Source organism: Salvelinus namaycush, unplaced genomic scaffold (assembly GCF_016432855.1).
Source record: "Salvelinus namaycush isolate Seneca unplaced genomic scaffold, SaNama_1.0 Scaffold77, whole genome shotgun sequence".
Taxonomy (NCBI): domain Eukaryota; kingdom Metazoa; phylum Chordata; class Actinopteri; order Salmoniformes; family Salmonidae; genus Salvelinus; species Salvelinus namaycush.
Window position 1 is genome coordinate 104,382 of NW_024061497.1, and position 18,176 is coordinate 122,557.

General features: G+C 43.9%; 1 protein-coding gene across 1 annotated transcript; it reads left to right on the forward strand.

Annotated features, from left to right (window-relative positions):
• The first annotated feature begins 5,989 nt into the window (after nucleotides 1–5,989).
• On the forward strand, nucleotides 5,990–17,960 carry LOC120042762. Its single transcript, XM_038987564.1, has 10 exons — nucleotides 5,990–6,129; nucleotides 8,407–8,871; nucleotides 14,667–14,933; nucleotides 15,057–15,314; nucleotides 15,410–15,655; nucleotides 15,909–16,160; nucleotides 16,499–16,837; nucleotides 16,937–17,206; nucleotides 17,339–17,422; nucleotides 17,562–17,960. Exons 1-10 carry the CDS (start codon nucleotides 6,020–6,022, stop codon nucleotides 17,626–17,628), a joined length of 2,358 nt encoding a protein of 785 aa, XP_038843492.1. The 5' UTR covers nucleotides 5,990–6,019; the 3' UTR covers nucleotides 17,629–17,960.
• Nucleotides 17,961–18,176: the final 216 nt, after the last annotated feature.

An 18,176-nucleotide genomic window follows, 5' to 3' on the forward strand; every position in this document is an offset into this window, starting at 1 on the left:
TAGACATACATACACCTAGACTGAACACTGCCCCGTAAACATACAAAAAACCCTAGACAATACAAAACACATACATCCCCCATGTCACACCCTGACCTAACTAAAATAATTAAGAAAACAAAGATAACTAAGGCCAGGGTGTGACACTTGTAGAAACATGGTAACATTTATATTCAGATTTTCTGACATAACAGATGTTGACATACCAAATGTTACCCAGATATTGTGAAAGTGTTTGAGGTTAAAGACTTATACAAAACAAAAGCATATAATGTAAATGTATAACTGCTTCATACAGTCAGGTCTATAAATATTTAGACGTTGACCAAGTTAGTATTATTTTAGCTGTCTACCATATTGGAGTTGAGGGACCAAAAGGGACCAAAAGTAATTGGACAATTGGCTGCTCAGCTGTTCCTTGGCCAGGTGTTTGTTATTCCCTCATTAGTTAATTTACAAGGAAGCAGATAAAAGGTCTGGAGTTGATTTCAAGTGTGGCATTTGCATTTGTGTTGCTGTTAACCCTCAATATGAAGTCCAGAGAGCTGTCACTGCCAGTGAAGCAAGCCATCATTAGGCTGAAAAATCAAAACCAACCAGTAAATCAGAGAGCTAAGAAAAGCATTAGGTGTGGCCAAATCAACTATTTGGTACATTCTTAAAAATAAATAACACACCGGTGAGCTCAGGAACATCAGGAACACCAAAAGGCCTAGAAGACCACGGAAAACAACTGTGGTGGATGACAGAAGAATTCCTTCCCTGGTGAAGAAAACCCTTTTTCACAACAGTAGGCCAGATCAAGAACACCCTCCAGGGGGTAGGCATATCTATGTCAAAGTCAACAATCAAGAGAAGACTTCACCAGAGTAAATACAGAGGGTTTACCACAAGATGTAAACCATTGGTAAGCCTCAAAAACAGGAAGACCAGATTAGAGTTTGCCAAAAAAACAGTTCTGGAACAACATCCTGTGGACAGATGAGACAAAGATCAACTTGTACCAGAATGATGGGAAGAGAAGAGTATGGAGAAAGGAAGGAACTGCTGCTCATGATCCGAAGCACCTCATCTGTGAAGCATGGTGGAGGTAGTATATGGCTACCAATGGAACTGGTATTTATTGGGCTATGTTATCTGCTCAGATTCAGCCAAATGCTTCAAAACTCATTGGACGGCGCTTCACAGCGCCGACAATGACCCGAAGCATACTGCCAAAGCAACCCAATACTTTTTAAAGGCAAAGAAGTGGAATGTTCTGCAATGGCCAAGTTAATCACCTGACCTGAATCCAATTGAGCATCTGTTTTACTTGCTGAAGGCAAAACTGACGGCAAAACGCACCAAGAACAAGCAAGAACTGAAGACAGCTGCAGTAAAGGCCTGGCAGAGCATCACCAGGGATGAAACCCAGCATCTGGTGATGTCTATTGGTTACAGACTTTAAAAGTCCTTCTGCTCAGGATTCACAAACCTGTCACCTATTTTTGTTCTTAAAAACATGACAATACATTTGAATGCTTTTACTGTGAATTTAGTTTCCCATCTATTCATAATACATGATTTCCTTGCTTTACTTGGTCCACTTGAATGAGTCTGGTTGCTGAGAAAGTGGGAACGAACCTCTTCTCCACAGTTTTAACCACCAAACTCCACTTCTCTCCCACCTAAGCTCCCTTCAAGTTTAACCAACTGTTACAACTCACAATTTAATTTAGGATTATGTTAGTTTGTCCAATTACTCTTGATCCCCTAAAATTGCGGGGCCTATGTATAAAAATAGGTAGGTATGAAAATGGTTGTAATTCCTACATGGTTCATACAATAATTTTGACAAAACCCTCAAATTAAAGATGAAAGTCTACACTTGAAAGCACATCTAGATTTGCTTCCTTTCCGATCCATTGTGGCAGAGACAGAATGATGCACATTCTGTCAGTGTCCAAATGCTTATGGACCTAACGGTGTACAGGTGTACAGGGATGTAAACTGGTGAGGCCCAAAAAGGTGACACTTTTTGTTGCACTGAAACATGTAATAAATCCCTGCTAGGGGGAAATGCAGGTTTTAACTAATTAAGTAACACAGAACATGATCTACACGATCAGTCTCTGTGTGTCCAATATAAAGTGGTTCAATCAAACTCACAGCTAAAAAATTTAAAGAAAGCAATCCAATGTTATTTGTTGCCTAGATTTTATTGCAAATGACACTCAAGTCTTGAGAAAAAAACTATCACTAATATTGCAGTTACCATGACAGCCTTTATAATAGAACGCTTGTTACCATGACAGCCTTTATAATAGAACGCTTGTTACCATGACAGCCTTTATAATAGAACGCTTGTTACCCTGACAGCCTTTATAATAGAACGCTTGTTACCATGACAGCCGTGTTACCATGGCAGCATTTATAATAGAACGCTTGTTACCTTGACAGCCTTTATAATAGAACACGTGTTACCATGACAGCCTTTATAATAGATTGCTTGTTACCATGACAGCCTTTATAATAGACTGCTTGTTACCATGACAGCCTTCTTACCATGACAGCCTTTATAATAGAACGCTTGTTACCTTGACAGCCTTTATAATAGAACACTTGTTGCCATGACAGTGTTTATAATAGAACGCTTGTTACCATGACAGCCTTTATAAAAGAATGCTTGTTACCATGACAGCCTTCTTACCATGACAGCCTTTATAATATAACGCATGTTACCACACACATATATATATTGCACTTGTGGAAAAAATACATCTTAAAGTAGAATATAATGAAACAAACAGGCATTCTATTTTTGCTCTATTATCGTGGCCACTATAGTAGACATCGATCAGGTGCACAAGGCTACATGTCTGCAAAAATAATGTTCACTGAGTAAAAAATGTAATAATCCCCCCTCACTCACAAGTGTAACTGTCAAGTTCAACACTACAAAAGCTATACTGCATATTATTACATTGTACACTTTCTACCTGTGGACATCTGTTCTACAATGTGCCAGCAGAGCAGGATACCCTTTGTTGGCATAATTGATCTCTTTCAAGCAGAGAACTCATCTGGCATATACCCCTTTTAATCCACTGTATTGAAAGAGGGAAAGTGGGTGGTGTTCCTTTCACCTCTATAGTGGCATCCAGCTCCAGCTACACTTGATCCCTGAACCCACTTGTTTAATAACAAGCAACGCCTTATTTTCACCTAATTCTCTCATTCTGAAAATTAACCACATACTGTAGAAGGAAAACATTAGTTCACAGATAGTTAGTTTGTTAACTAGTTAACATTTCACACAGATTCCCAGGGTCCAGTAAGCAACTAACTTAACGCGCTATAACTTGAGGAACGGCAAGGAGTCGAATACCAGTTAATACTATAACGAATTGGTTAGGTTACTGACGTTAGCTCATCTGACGTTGTAACGTTAGCTAGCTAGCTATCTGACTTTGTTAGCCAGCTAATTTTCAAACAATAAACTCAATTATCTGATCAGTTAAGTTGGCTAACAGAGACATTTGAGCCAGCTACTATAGCAATATACTTAGCAACGCTAACAATAACGTTACTTTTTCCATCACACTTTCTCTCTCACCTCAAACTTTCCAAATGCCAGTTGTTTTTAGGTTACAGGTACTCTCCTCACCCCGGTCTCCGTGGCAAATGCCAGTTGTTTTTCGGTTACAGGTACTCTCCTCACCCCGGTCTCTGTGGTCAGGCTTATCACCTACCTCTCCGTTACCGTTCAGGGCGACGCGCTGCTGTAAATTAACCGCCCAAATGCCTTTCCACTCTCCCGCTCTTTCCAGAGCACGCGCTGATGCTGTAACTAGCACATTGGCTCTTCTCTCTTCAGTCTCGTGCTGCGTTCTGTTGTTATGGGAACGATTGGCTGAGCCTTGGATACAGACAGTATTGTGCTGCGTTCTGTTGTTATGGGAACGATTGGCTGAGCCTTGGATACAGACGGTATTGTGCTGCGTTCTGTTGTTATGGGAACGATTGGCTGAGCCTTGGATACAGACGGTATTGTGCTGCGTTCTGTTGTTATGGGAACGATTTGCTGAGCCTTGGATACAGTCAGTATTGTGCTGCGTTCTGTTGTTATGGGAACGATTGGCTGAGCCTTGGATACAGACAATATTGTGCTGCGTTCTGTTGTTATGGGAACGATTGGCTGAGCCTTGGATACAGACAGTATTGTGCTGCGTTCTGTTGTTATGGGAACGATTGGCTGAGCCTTGGATACAGACAGTATTGTGCTGCGTTCTGTTGTTATGGGAACGATTGACTGAGCCTTGGATACAGACAGTATTGTGCTGCGTTCTGTTGTCATGTGAACGATTGGCTGAGCCTTGGATACAGACAGTATTGTGCTGCGTTCTGTTGTTATGGGAACGATTGGCTGAGCCTTGGATACAGTCAGTATTGTGCTGCGTTCTGTTGTTATGGGAACGATTGGCTGAGCCTTGGATACAGACCAATATTGTGCTGCGTTCTGTTGTTATGGGAACGATTGGCTGAGCCTTGGATACAGACAGTATTGTGCTGCGTTCTGTTGTTATGGGAACGATTGGCTGAGCCTTGGATACAGACAGTATTGTGCTGCGTTCTGTTGTTATGGGAACGATTGGCTGAGCCTTGGATACAGACAGTATTGTGCTGCGTTCTGTTGTTATGGGAACGATTGGCTGAGCCTTGGATACAGACAGTATTGTGCTGCGTTCTGTTGTTATGGGAACGATTGGCTGAGCCTTGGATACAGACAGTATTGTGCTGCGTTCTGTTGTTATGGGAACGATTGGCTGAGCCTTGGATACGGACAGTATTGCTCCAAACGCACATCACTCGTTCGCTTACAGCCAGTAGTGATCCAAACCCCTCCCCCACCAAATTTCGCCGAAAGGCGACTAGTTTGCATCCCTGTGTATCTTTAACTATGACTGGTTTCATGTGTTCATCCATGTCTGAATCAGCTGTTACTGTCCTTGTTGCAGTTTCTATCCACAGAGGTCTGATCCCTCAAAGCAGATCAAGTTCCTGGTGGATCTCCTGTCTCAAGCAGCAGAGTGGGAGGAGCAGACAGGAGAGAAGACACTGAAGCTGGTATCATCAGTGTGTACTTACAGCACCTTTCCTTTTCTCAACGGAGACAAATCTAAACAGAGTGATTTCCTGCTGGATCTGTACTCACATGTGAAGGACTATGAGACTCAAACAGGCAGGAGTGTCCTTCCAGCATTACAGACAGTTTACCAGTCAGCTCCTGCAGTCTGGTCCATAGACCTCTCAGAGAGAAAGGCCTCCCTCCTCCTAGAAGTGCTGAAACTCCAACCAGAGAAGAAACCAGTAGAACTGAAGGGCTGGTCAGATGAAGAGAGTGAAGTGAGGAGTTTCCTTCAGTGTCTGCCCTACATCTCACAGCTGAGGTGAGTGAGTTTATCCAACAAGAGTCCATATGTCATTGAACTGGTGTAGATAGTATTTATGTTTTAAACTGTCTTTATCTTTTTAATACATGCACATGTGAAGATGCTGTAGAAACTCTAATTTAGAAGGAATTGAAATTGAACAATATTCCAATTGATAGTTGTATTGTTTTAAAAGATGGAGTCATATGGTGCTATTAGTTTTCAGTTCCCCAACCCTGTTACTCATATCAGTCCTCATCACTCACCTGTATATCATCTGTGTTTTAAACTGTTTGTTCAGATTTCCTCTACTGAAGGATAATATAGAGAGGAGAAAGAGAGAGAAGACATTCCTACTGAATCTGTGTCTTCAAGCAGCTCTCCATGAGAGAGGAACCATACAAACAACTGTAGAGAAAGTGTTGTCACTGTCTGAAGTATATCGCTTTCAGAAATGTGATTTCCTGCTGGATCTGTGCTCACATGTGAAGGACTATGAGACTCAAACAGGCAGGAGTGTCCTTCCAGCATTACAGCCAGTTTACCAGTCAGCTCCTGCAGTCTGGTCCATAGACCTCTCAGAGAGAAAGGCCTCCCTCCTCCTAGAAATGCTGAAACTCCAACCAGAGAAGAAACCAGTAGAGCTGAAGGGCTGGTCAGATGAAGAGAGTGAAGTGAGGAGTTTCCTTCAGTGTCTGTCCTACATCTCACAGCTGAGGTGAGTCTGAACATGTGTGGTGGTTAGTGATTATGTGATGCTAGTGGTTATTATCTTGTAGAAACATTTGACATATGAAACTTCAAGTGTTGGTAAATCTTGTAGCGGTATTGTTAGAGAGGGGTGAAGGTAAAGATTTTGTTGGGGCGCCAGGCAGGTATTAACCCTGCAGAAAGGAAAAGAGTAGGATAGAGAGAGACCCACTACCAGACACACACACATCAGCAGAAGAGACTGTCTAGAGTGTAGCCTGTTAGCCAGATAGCCAGTGGAGAGAATAGATAAGACACACCATATAAAACACCCATCACAGCACAGGGGTAACCCCACCAATAATACCTCATACAATAATGATGGCAGAGCAATTTAACGGCAACTTCATAGAAACAATTTACAAGAAAGAACCCAGTCATCAACATGAGAGGATTTGCAGTAATCTGTATTACCTCCCAGTGGAGGAGTGCAGAGGGTATGAATGGTGGGGGGTCATAGACAAACAAAGGCCTTAAAATGTCCAAAATCTTCTGTCCCACATGGCATTAGTACCACATCAATACAGTTCAAATAACAAGACACAATAAACTGGCAAGAAACCTCCCTTTAACTAAAATGTCAACCCAAATACGTCTGGCAGGACAATAATAGTCCACCGATGCTGAACCTCAAAGGGAAGAGCATTGAAAACAATAATAAAGTCTGCTGCAGTGTAAAGCACTGGAGAGATACGGGGGGAGAGAGTGGGACGAGAGAGAGAGAGAGGGGCATGAGAGAGGGACGAGAGGGACGAGAGAGAGAGAGAGGGACGAGAGAGAGAGAGGGGCATGAGAGAGGGACGAGAGGGACGAGAGAGAGAGAGAGGGACGAGAGAGAGAGAGAGAGAGAGGGACGAGAGAGAGGGAGAGGGGCATGAGAGAGGGACGAGAGAGAGAGAGAGGGACGAGAGAGAGAGGGACGTGAGAGAGAGGGAAGAGAGAGAGAGTGAAGAGAGAGAGAGAGAGGGAAGAGAGAGAGAGGGAAGAGAGAGAGAGAGCGAGGGAAGAGAGAGAGAGAGGGACGAGAGAGAGAGAGGGACGAGAGAGAGAGAGAGGGAAGAGAGAGAGAGAGAGGGACGAGAGAGAGGGACGAGAGAGAGGGACGAGAGAGAGAGACGAGAGGGACAAGAAAGAGAGGGAGAGGGACGAGAGAGAGAGAGAGGGACGAGAGAGAGAGGGACGCGAGAGAGGGGGACGAGAGAGAGAGGGAAGAGAGAGAGAGAAGGAAGAGAGAGAGAGAGGGAAGAGAGAGAGAGAGGGAAGAGAGAGAGAGAGAGGGACGAGAGAGAGAGGGACCAGAGAGAGAGGGACGAGAGGGACGAGAGAGAGAGGGACGAGAGAGAAGGACGAGAGAGAGAGGGATGAGAGAGAGGGATAGAGAGAGAGGGACGAGAGAGAGAGGGATTAGAGAGAGTGATAGAGAGAGAGGGACGAGAGAGAGAGAGGTGGATGAGAGAGGGACGAGAGAGAGAGAGAGAGAGAGAGAGAGGGAAGAGAGAGAGAGAGGGAAGAGAGAGAGAGGAAGAGAGAGAGAGGGAAGAGAGAGAGAGAGGGAAGAGAGAGAGAGAAGGAACAGAAACAAGAGGGAGGGAAGAGAAAGAAGAGGGAGGGAGGAGAGGGAAGAGAGGAGAGAAAGAGAGAGAGGGGGGAAGAGAAATAGAGATGGGGAAGAGAGGATGAGAAAGGGAAGAGAGAAAGAGAGAGTGGTAAGAGGGAGAGAGGGAAGAGAAAGAGAGAGTGGTAAGAGAGGGAGAGGGAAGAGAAAGAGAGAGTGGTAAGAGAGAGAGAGAGAGAGGGAAGAACAAGAGAGAGTAGTAAGAGAGAGAAAGGGAAGAGAGAAAGAGAGAGTGGTGAGAGAGGGAGAGGGAAGAGAAAGAGAGAGTGGTAAGAGAGAGAGAGGGAAGAGGGAAATTAACCAGAGCTGTTCAGCATCACCACTATCAAACTGCCCCGCAGAGAGTCTCCTTTCTGACTGCTGATGCAAAGTGGCAGCACACGGTGAAGGCTCCGTATAAAACTACACATGTTGGTGAATCTGGGAACATTTATCAGCCCATTTCCTGACATAACTAATGTTGCATTACTAAATGTCACACAAAAAAATGTGAATGTCCCTAAAATGAAATACTTTAACATATAACCAAAGCACATTTTGTAAATGTATAACTACTTCATATATCTTTAACTATGACTGGTTTCATGTGTTCATCCATGTCTGAATCAGCTGTAACTGTCCTTGTTGCAGTTTCTGTCCATGGTGGCCTGATCCCTCAAAGCGGATCAAGTTCCTGGTGGATCTCCTGTCTCAAGCAGCAGAGTGGGAGGAGCAGACAGGAGAGAAGACACTGAAGCTGGTATCATCAGTGTGTACTTACAGCACCTTTCCCTTCTGTGATGATGATGATGATGATGATGATGATGGTGACATTAATAAGAAATATCAATGTAATTTCCTGCTGGATCTGTACTCACATGTGAAGGACTATGAGACTCAAACAGGCAGGAGTGTCCTTCCAGCATTACAGCCAGTTTACCAGTCAGCCAGTCCTGCAGTCTGGCCCATAGACCTCTCAGAGAGAAATGCCTCCCTCCTCCTAGAAGTGCTGAAACTCCAACCAGAGAAGAAACCAGTAAAGCTGAAGGGCTGGTCAGATGAAGAGAGTGAAGTGAGGAGTTTCCTTCAGTGTCTGTCCTACATCTCACAGCTGAGGTGAGTCTGAACATGTGTGGTGGTTAGTGATTATATGATGCTAGTGGTTATTATCTTGTAGAAACATTTGACATATAAAACTTCAAGTGTTGGTAAATCTTGTAGCGGTATTGTTAGAGAGGGGTGAAGGTAAAGATTTTGTTGGGGCGCCAGGCAGGTATTAACCCTGCAGAAAGGAAAAGAGTAGGATACAGAGAGACCCACTACCAGACACACACACATCAGCAGAAGAGACTGTCTAGAGTGTAGCCTGTTAGCCAGATAGCCAGTGGAGAGAAAAGATAAGACACACCATATAAAACACCCATCACAGCACAGGGGTAACCCCACCAATAATACCTCATACAATAATGATGGCAGAGCAATTTAACGGCAACTTCATAGAAACAATTTACAAGAAAGAACCCAGTCATCAACATGAGAGGATTTGCAGTAATCTGTATTACCTCCCAGTGGAGGAGTGCAGAGGGTATGAATGGTGGGGGGTCATAGACAAACAAAGGCCTTAAAATGTCCACAATCTTCTGGGCCACATGTCATTAGTACCACATCAACACAGTTCAAATAACAAGACACAATAAACTGGCAAGCAACCTCCCTTTAACTAAAATGTCAACCCAAATACGTCTGGCAGGACAATAATAGTCCAGCCACGCTGAACCTCAAAGGGAAGAGCATTGAAAACAATAATAAAGTCTGCTGCAGTATAAAGCACTGGAGAGAGAGAGGGGGGAGAGAGGGGAGAGAGAGGAGGTAGAAGGGGAGAGGGAGATGGGGGAGAGAGAGGTAGAGGGAGGGGAGAGGGGGGAAGAGAGAGGGGAGAGGAGGGAGAGAGAGAGAGGGACGAGAGAGAGAGGAGGGAGAGGAGGGACGAGAGAGAGAGGAGGGAGAGGAGGGAGAGAGAGAGAGGGACGAGAGAGAGAGGAGGGAGAGAGAGAGAGGGACGAGAGAGAGAGGAGGGAGAGGAGGGAGAGAGAGAGAGGGACGAGAGAGAGAGTGAGAGGGGAGAGAGGGACGAGAGAGAGAGGAGGGAGAGAGAGGAGGGAGAGAGAGAGAGAGAGAGAGGAGGGAGAGAAGAGAGGGATGAGAGAGGGACGGGAGAGAGAGAGAGAGAGGGACGAGAGACAGAGGGACGAGAGAGACAGAGGGACGAGAGAGACAGAGGGACGAGAGAGAGAGAGGGACGAGAGAGAGAGAGGGACGAGAGAGAGAGAGGGACGAGAGAGAGAGAGGGACGAGAGAGAGAGAGGGAGAGAGAGAGAGAGGGGAGAGAGAGAGAGAGAGAGAGGGACGAGAGAGAGAGAAGAGAGAGAAGAGAGGGATGAGAGAGGGACGGGAGAGAGAGAGAGGGACGGGAGAGAGAGAGAGAGAGGGACGAGAGAGAGAGAGAGGGACGAGAGAGAGAGAGAAGAGAGGGATGAGAGAGGGACGGGAGAGAGAGAGAGAGAGGGACGAGAGACAGAGGGACGAGAGAGACAGAGGGACGAGAGAGAGAGAGGGACGAGAGAGAGAGAGGGACGAGAGAGAGAGAGGGACGAGAGAGAGAGAGAGGGGAGAGAGAGAGAGAGAGGGGAGAGAGAGAGAGAGAGGGGAGAGAGAGAGAGAGAGGGACGAGAGAGAGAGGGACGAGAGAGAGAGAGGGACGAGAGAGAGAGAGGGACGAGAGAGACAGAGGGACGAGAGAGAGAGAGGGACGAGAGAGAGAGAGGGACGAGAGAGACAGAGGGACGAGAGAGACAGAGGGACGAGAGAGACAGAGGGACGAGAGAGACAGAGGGACGAGAGAGAGAGAAGAGAAAAGTGAAAGAGCGATAGGGAAGAGAAAGAGAGAGGAGAGAAAAGGAAGAGATTAGGGGAGAGAGGGAAGAGAGAGAGAGAGGGATGAGGGAAAATTAATTAGATTTCCTGACATAACTAATGTTGCATCACTAAATGTCACACATAAATCATGTGAATGTCTCTAAAATTAAATACTTTAACATATAACCAAATCACATTATGTAAATGTATAACTACTTCATATATCTTTAACTATGACTGGTTTCATGTGTTCATCCATGTCTGAATCAGCTGTTACTGTCCTTGTTGCAGTTTCTGTCCACGGAGGTCTGATCCCTCAAAGCAGATCAAGTTCCTGGTGGATCTCCTGTCTCAAGCAGCAGAGTGGGAGGAGCAGACAGGAGAGAAGACACTGAAGCTGGTATCATCAGTGTGTACTTACAGCACCTTCCCCTTCTGTGATGATGATGATGATGATGGTGACAATAATACGGAATATCAATGTAATTTCCTGCTGGATCTGTACTCACATTTGAAGGACTATGAGACTCAAACAGGCAGGAGTTTCCTTCCAGCATTACAGCCAGTTTACCAGTCAACTCCTGTAGTCTGGTCCATAGACCTCTCAGAGAGAAAGGCCTCCCTCCTCCTAGAAGTGCTGAAACTCCAACCAGAGAAGAAACCAGTAGAGCTGTGGGGCTGGTCAGATGAAGAGAGTGAAGTGAGGAGTTTCCTTCAGTGTCTGCCCTACATCTCACAGCTGAGGTGAGTTGGATCAGTACATTTCAGGGATTGTAGTTGTCTGTCCCTGTATTTCCCTTTAGAGAGGATGCTTGTAGCTTTCTGCAGTCATTGTCTTTTTAAGACATTGTCATATGAATCTTCAAATGTTATTGAATCTGGTAACATTTATACTCAGATTCCCTGAAATAACAAATGTTGCCCAGAATTGTGAATCCATATACACATATACTCAGAATACCTCATCTAGAGAGGTCTTGTAACAATAAACCTGAATGTTTATATTCAGAATAGCTAATCTACAAAACCAAATGTCATGTATATTTTGTAACTTTCTCTGTTACATGGTGTTATATGTCCAGGCAGATATTCATCTACAGTGAGGTAGAAGTATTGGGACAGTGATGCATTTTGTTTTGTTTCTCTATTCCAGCACTTTGGATTTGAAATGATACAATCACTAGGAGGTTAAAGTGCCAGTTTAATTTTTTATTCACTTATGTGTATTAACTTCTTATGGCTGCAAGGGGCAGTATTGAGTAGCCTGATAAAATGTGTCCATTTCAAAAGGCCTCGTACTCAATTCTTGCTCGTACAATATGCATATTATTATTACTATTGGATAGAAAACACTCTCTAGTTTCTAAAACCGTTTGAATTATTTCTCTGAGTGAAACAGAACTCATTCTGCAGCACTTTTCCTGACCCGGAAGTTCAAAGTCTGAAATCGATGCTCTCTTCCTCTTCCTGCCTATAAATGGGCACAAAAGCTATTAATAAACATGCACGTCATACACCTTCCTCTGGGTGTCAAGAAGGCTGTGAGAGAAGAAATGAGGTGATTATCTCGATCTGGGATGGAATAAATCCTCTTGGAATGACGTGTACCCCATTTCCGGTACTCTGAAGAACGCGATTTGGACAGTGGGGTTGCCTTTTGTTTTGCTGACGTTATAGGCGACTATTATTTCCGGCTTCGATTTTATTTGATACATGTCACCATATCATCGTAAAGTATGTTTTTTCAATATAGTTTCATCAGATTATTGAATTTTTTTCGGGAGTTTTGCCGTGTTCCGTTCTCTTCCGTTTGTTTACATGGAGAGATCCGTGCAACCCGGCTAGCGCGCTTGCTAAATGGAGAGAGAAAGTTGCCATTCTGAATCCAAACAACGACTCATCTGGACAAAGGACACCTTGTTCAACATTCTGATGAAAGATCAGCAAAAGTAAGACCCATTTTAAGATGTTGTTTCATATATCTGTCGTAGTCGCCGGCGCCCAATTGTTTCTGGCTATTGTGCTAAGCTAATATAATGCTACATTTTGTTTTCGCTGTAAAACACTTAATAAATCGGAAATATTGTCTGGCATCACAAGATGCCTGTCTTTCATTTGCTGTACACTTTGTATTTTTCAGAAATGTTTTATGATGAGTAATTAGGTATTTGACGTTGGTGTCTGTAAATATTATGGCTGCTTTCGGTGCAATTTCTGAATGTAGCTGCAATGTAAACTATGATTTATACCTGAAATATGCACATTTTTCGAAAAAACATATGCTATACAATAAATATGTTATCAGACTGTCATCTGATGAGGTTGTTTCTTGGTTAGTGGCTATTTATATCTTTATTTGGACGAATTTGTGATAGCTACTGATGGAGTCAAAAACTGATGGAGTAATAAAAGTGGAGTCGTTTGCTAACGTGGTTAGCTAATAGATTTACATATTTTGTCTTCCCTGTAAAACATTTTAAAAATCGGACATGTTGGCTGGATTCACGAGATGTGTACCTTTCATATGCTGTATTGGACTTGTTAATGTGTGAAAGTTAAATATTTAAAAAAAATATCTTTTGAATTTCGCGCCCTGCACTTGAAGTGGCTGTTGTCATAAATGTACCGACGTCGGGCTTGCACGCCAAACAGGTTATTGTAGTCAAAAGTTTAGTATTTGGTCCCATATTTCTAGAATGCAATGACTACATCAAGCTTGTGATTCTACAAACTTTTTGCTGTTTGTTTTGGTTGTTTCAGATTATTTTGTGCCCAATAGAAATGAAAAAATAATAATAATAAATAATGTATTGTTTCATTTTGGAGTCACTTTTATTTTAAATAATAATATAATATGTTTCTAAACATTTCTACATGAATGTGGACGCTACCATGGTTACAAATAATCCTGAATAATGATCGTGAATTTTTTTCAAAATATGTTTCTCAGGATATTAATGTTTCATACTTCAAATGTTAGAATGTTTATTTCACTTTGAGGCAGGTGTTTCTGTATTTAGTGGTGAAGAGTTATGAAATCAATATGTTTTATTTTCTTTAACTTTAATGTTATTAAAATAATGTCTGTGAGTATAACAGAACTGATTTGGCAGGCGAAAACCTGAGGAAAAATCCATCCATGAAATGCTTTTATTTTGAAATGGCTGTTTTTCCATTGAAAGCCTATCCACCATACAAAGACTTATGACCCAGTTCACGGTCTCTATGGCTTCCACTACATGTGGCCAGTCTTTAGGCATTGTTTCAGGCTTTTACTCTGAAAAATGAGGGAGAAAACATCACTTTCAATGAGAGGACAGTGGAAATTTCCAGACATGAGTCCTGATCGTGAGAGCCTTTCTTGTTTTTCCTATTGATATTATGTATATTTATACAAAAACTACCTGAGGATTGATTATAAAAAGCGTTTGACATGTTTCTACAAACTTTTATGGTACTTCTTTGATTTTTCGTCTGCCTGCTGTGACCGCGCTTTGTTCCAATGGATTACTGAACAAATTGCGCTAACAAACAGAGGTTTTTGGATATAAAGAGTGACTTTATCGAACAAAACAAACATTTATTGCGTAACTGGGAGTCTTGTGAGTGCAACCATATGAAGATCATCAAAGGTAAGTGATACATTTTAACGCTATTTATGACTTTTGTTACTCCTCTTCTTGGCTGGTTACTATTTGTAATGATTTGTCTGCTGGGCACTGTTCTCAGATAATCGCATGGTATGCTTTCGCCGTAAAGCCTTTTTTGAATTCCTGTATGTATTAAAAAGTCCTATAATAACTGGATAGTTCACCTGATATGGATGAAAATACCCTCGGATTAAAGCTGACCTTTAACCTCATAGTCATTGTATAATTTCAAAATGCTGGATTACAAAGCCAAAACAACAAACCATGTGTCCCTGTCCCAATACTTCTTGACGTCACTGTCTCCTAAATGTCTGATTTGATGTCCCCCATCTTTTGTTGTTTCAGCTGTGATGATGACAGGTTCTTCCAGACTGTGTGTGAATCCATCCCTGTGAGGTCCAGAGAAGAGGACCAGCAGTTGGCCTCTCTTCTCCAGGCCTTGGGCTCCACCCTGTCACTGGGAGGAGAGTTACCCAGGAAAACCTGCAGGTCTGTGGGGAGAGTCCTGGGTCTCTGTGCCTCCAGAGTGGACCTTACTCTCACCCCCAGCAAGATCTCTCTCAAAGGAGCCTTACTTCTTTTGAGACATGAGTCAAAGCTCCACAAGCTCAGGTATGTTCAGTAAGACAGCTTTTACAGGTCTATTGAATAGTTGATTTTCCTACTAGAGCATTTATCTGACAAGACTTCTCTGTTGATTTCTCTAGTGACTTGAGTTTTGTCTTTTCATTCCAGGCTGAGTGTGGGTATGGCAGTGAAACTGTCCAGACTGGTTAGGAGGACAGGGAGAGGTGCTACTCCACTGACTGTCCCAGAACTCTCCCTGGTCCTAAAGAGCAGCCATCTACCAGAGAGAGTGTTATCCAGGGCTCTGAGTAGTGTGGCGTCCCTGCTGAGACTCTGGAGGGTTCAGTGTCTGGACCTGACTGACTTCTGGATCCAGGGTCACTCTCTCATCACACTGCTGTGTCACCAGGGACCTCTCTCTCTCAGGTCAGTCTGAAGCTGATGTATTTTAAAAGTAGAAATAGTAACTTCATTCATGTGTTTTTCATATTTCTGACTGCCTGTATGTTCCAACCTCCTAGACTGAACTCAGACACTCTGCAGCAGCTGACTGTAGTTGTGTATGAAGCTCAGGACAAGGACTTGACTCAGTTGTTCCTGGAGAAGGTTGGTGGAGACCTGACCTCCTGCAGGCTGGACTGGGAAGTGCTTCTCTCTCTGCTGCAGCTTTCAACCCACAACATCACTGTGGACCTCAGGAAGAACCGGCTTCTAGAGAAGAACATCTCAGATCTTCTCCCCTTTCTGGGAAGGGTTACTCTCAAGAGGTGGGAGAACTTCTTTCTCTGTTCAGACTTTCTAGAAATAATAAAATAACTATTTGTATCCAGTGACTAGTTGTTCTGAGTTTTCCTCTGTATTATCATTAGGGTTTTATTCAATAGGTGGGAGATCTTTATTCAATATTTATAGACTTTAATTATTCATGTCCTATCCAGACGGTTGTTGCTATGTGAGTTATCCTTTATAAAACCTTGACATAACCACAACAATCCATTCTCCATGTTTGTTCAGATCCAGTTCCAGCTTTGTAAAGTCCTCCATCAGACACATCTATGACAGTAGAGACAGTGACTGTGTGTCCAGTTTGTTGAGGTCTTCAGACCATTGGATCAACCTGAACAGCAGAGAGCTGGACAGAGTGGACTGTACTGCTCTGTGTTTTACCCTGCAGCACAGCCACCAAGTCAAAGTCAACCTGCTGTGGACCTCCATACCACCGGGGGAGATAGAGAGCATCCTGCCTCTTCTGGACAGAGTCTCCCAACTCAGGTTTAGTTGGCACTCTTTGACCCTGCTAGAATGGATAGAACTATGAGGCTTTCCACTTCCTGACTGATTTAACCTCTAACCCTATCCTTAGTGTAATGTACTAACCTTAACCTCAGCTTGGGGTGGAATTGAAGGGGAACGCCTGGGAGTTGACCTGATAAACAGAGTTGTAGTGTGTTTATCAGTGTTTTAATGTGTGATGGTGTGTAAATAAGTCTGTCTCTCTCTCTGTCTCGCTGTCTCTCTCTGTCGCTCACTCGCTCGCTCTCTGTCTCTCTGTCTCTGTCGCTCACTCTCTGTCTCTCGCTCTCTGTCTCTCTCTCTGTCTCTCTCTGTAGTGTTGACAGGAAGTTACTGCTGAGTTTCCTCCAGTGCTGTGCTGCCTCTAAGATCCAGCAGGGGGCACCACCACCACCAACAGCAGAATGGCTGCTCAGGTCTCTGCACTACAGGCTGGACTTCTCCTGCTCCTCCTCTGTGGACCTGTCAGCTCAGGACCAGGAGAAGGCTCTGTGTCTGACCACTGACCACTGCAGGGCCATCAACTCTGTTCTGAAGCAGAGCCAACACAGCACCCAGCTGGTCCAGAACCAGGTCCAGCTCATCCTAAGAGACTGTGAGGTGGAGGACAGAGCACTGAGGGAGCTGCTTCCCATCCTGCATATCGTCAAGCTGAGGTTAGACACACAAAGACAAAACATTTGACCAACTAGTTTATCAGTAGGAGTTAGACCTACTCTGTGTCATAATGTTGTCTCTGCTTCTTGTCCTCTCAGTTCCAGCAAAGCTCTGCTACTTCAGCTGCTGGACCTTGTGTCTGAGGGGATTGAAGAGGGGCTGCTGAGGCACACAGGGTCCCTGTGCAGAGCCCTGGATGGGGAGCTGGACCTCAGTGAGACCAGGCTGGATCAGAAGGCCTGTGGATCTCTGGCCCTGGTTCTGGAACACTCAGAGGGTCTGTCAAAACTGGACCTCAGCCACTGTCAACTCACAGACCACCACCTACAGGCCCTGATCACAAACCTGCATAAAGTACAAGTCCTGGAGTGAGTGGCTTTCAGTGTGTGTGTGTGTGTGTGTGTGTGTGTGTGTGTGTGTGTGTGTGTGTGTGTGTGTGTGTGTGTGTGTGTGTGTGTGTGTGTGAGACTAGATGACAAATGTCGCTCTCTCTCTCGTAGCCTGAGTCACAATGACATCACTGATGCTCTGACTGACAGAATACTCCAACTGGTCTCTACCAACACTTCAATACACACCGTACGGTAAGGGTGTGTGTGATGGTGAGCAGAGCATGTGTGTGTGAGATCATATGGGTGTGTCTGTTGCTGAGGGCAACAGTTGGAGGATGGAGATGTGTTGTCTAATGATGTAATAATGATTAATAATTATCATGTTCTATAGACTCTTCAACAACAGAATCCAGGACAGAAGACCCTTCCTGACAGACAAGAGGTTTGAGATCTGGTGAAACAACATCAGGTCTTAGTCCAGGAAGAGAAGGCTGAATCCAGGACAGAAGACCCTTCCTGACAGACAAGAGGTTTGAGATCTGGTGAAACAACATCAGGTCTTAGTCCAGGAAGAGAAGGCTGAATCCAGGACAGAAGACCCTTCCTGACAGACAAGAGGTTTGACATCTGGTGAAACAACATCAGGTCTTAGTCCAGGAAGAGAAGGCTGAATCCAGGACAGAAGACCCTTCCTGACAGACAAGAGGTTTAACATCTGGTGAAACAACATCAGGTCTTAGTCCAGGAAGAGAAGGCTGAATCCAGGACAGACGACCCTTCCTGACAGACAAGATAATGTTGTATAATAACACTATAATGTGTCAATGTAGAAGGCTGGTTTGACATCTGGTGACGATAATGTTGTATAATGTGGAACATAAACTGATGGAACATTTTAATACAAAAGACTGGTTGTTACAGCTGGAACAGTCCAATCATGTTTAATCTGCTGTGTTATCAACAGAACCGGTTGTTACAGCTGGAACAGTCCAATCATGTTTAATCT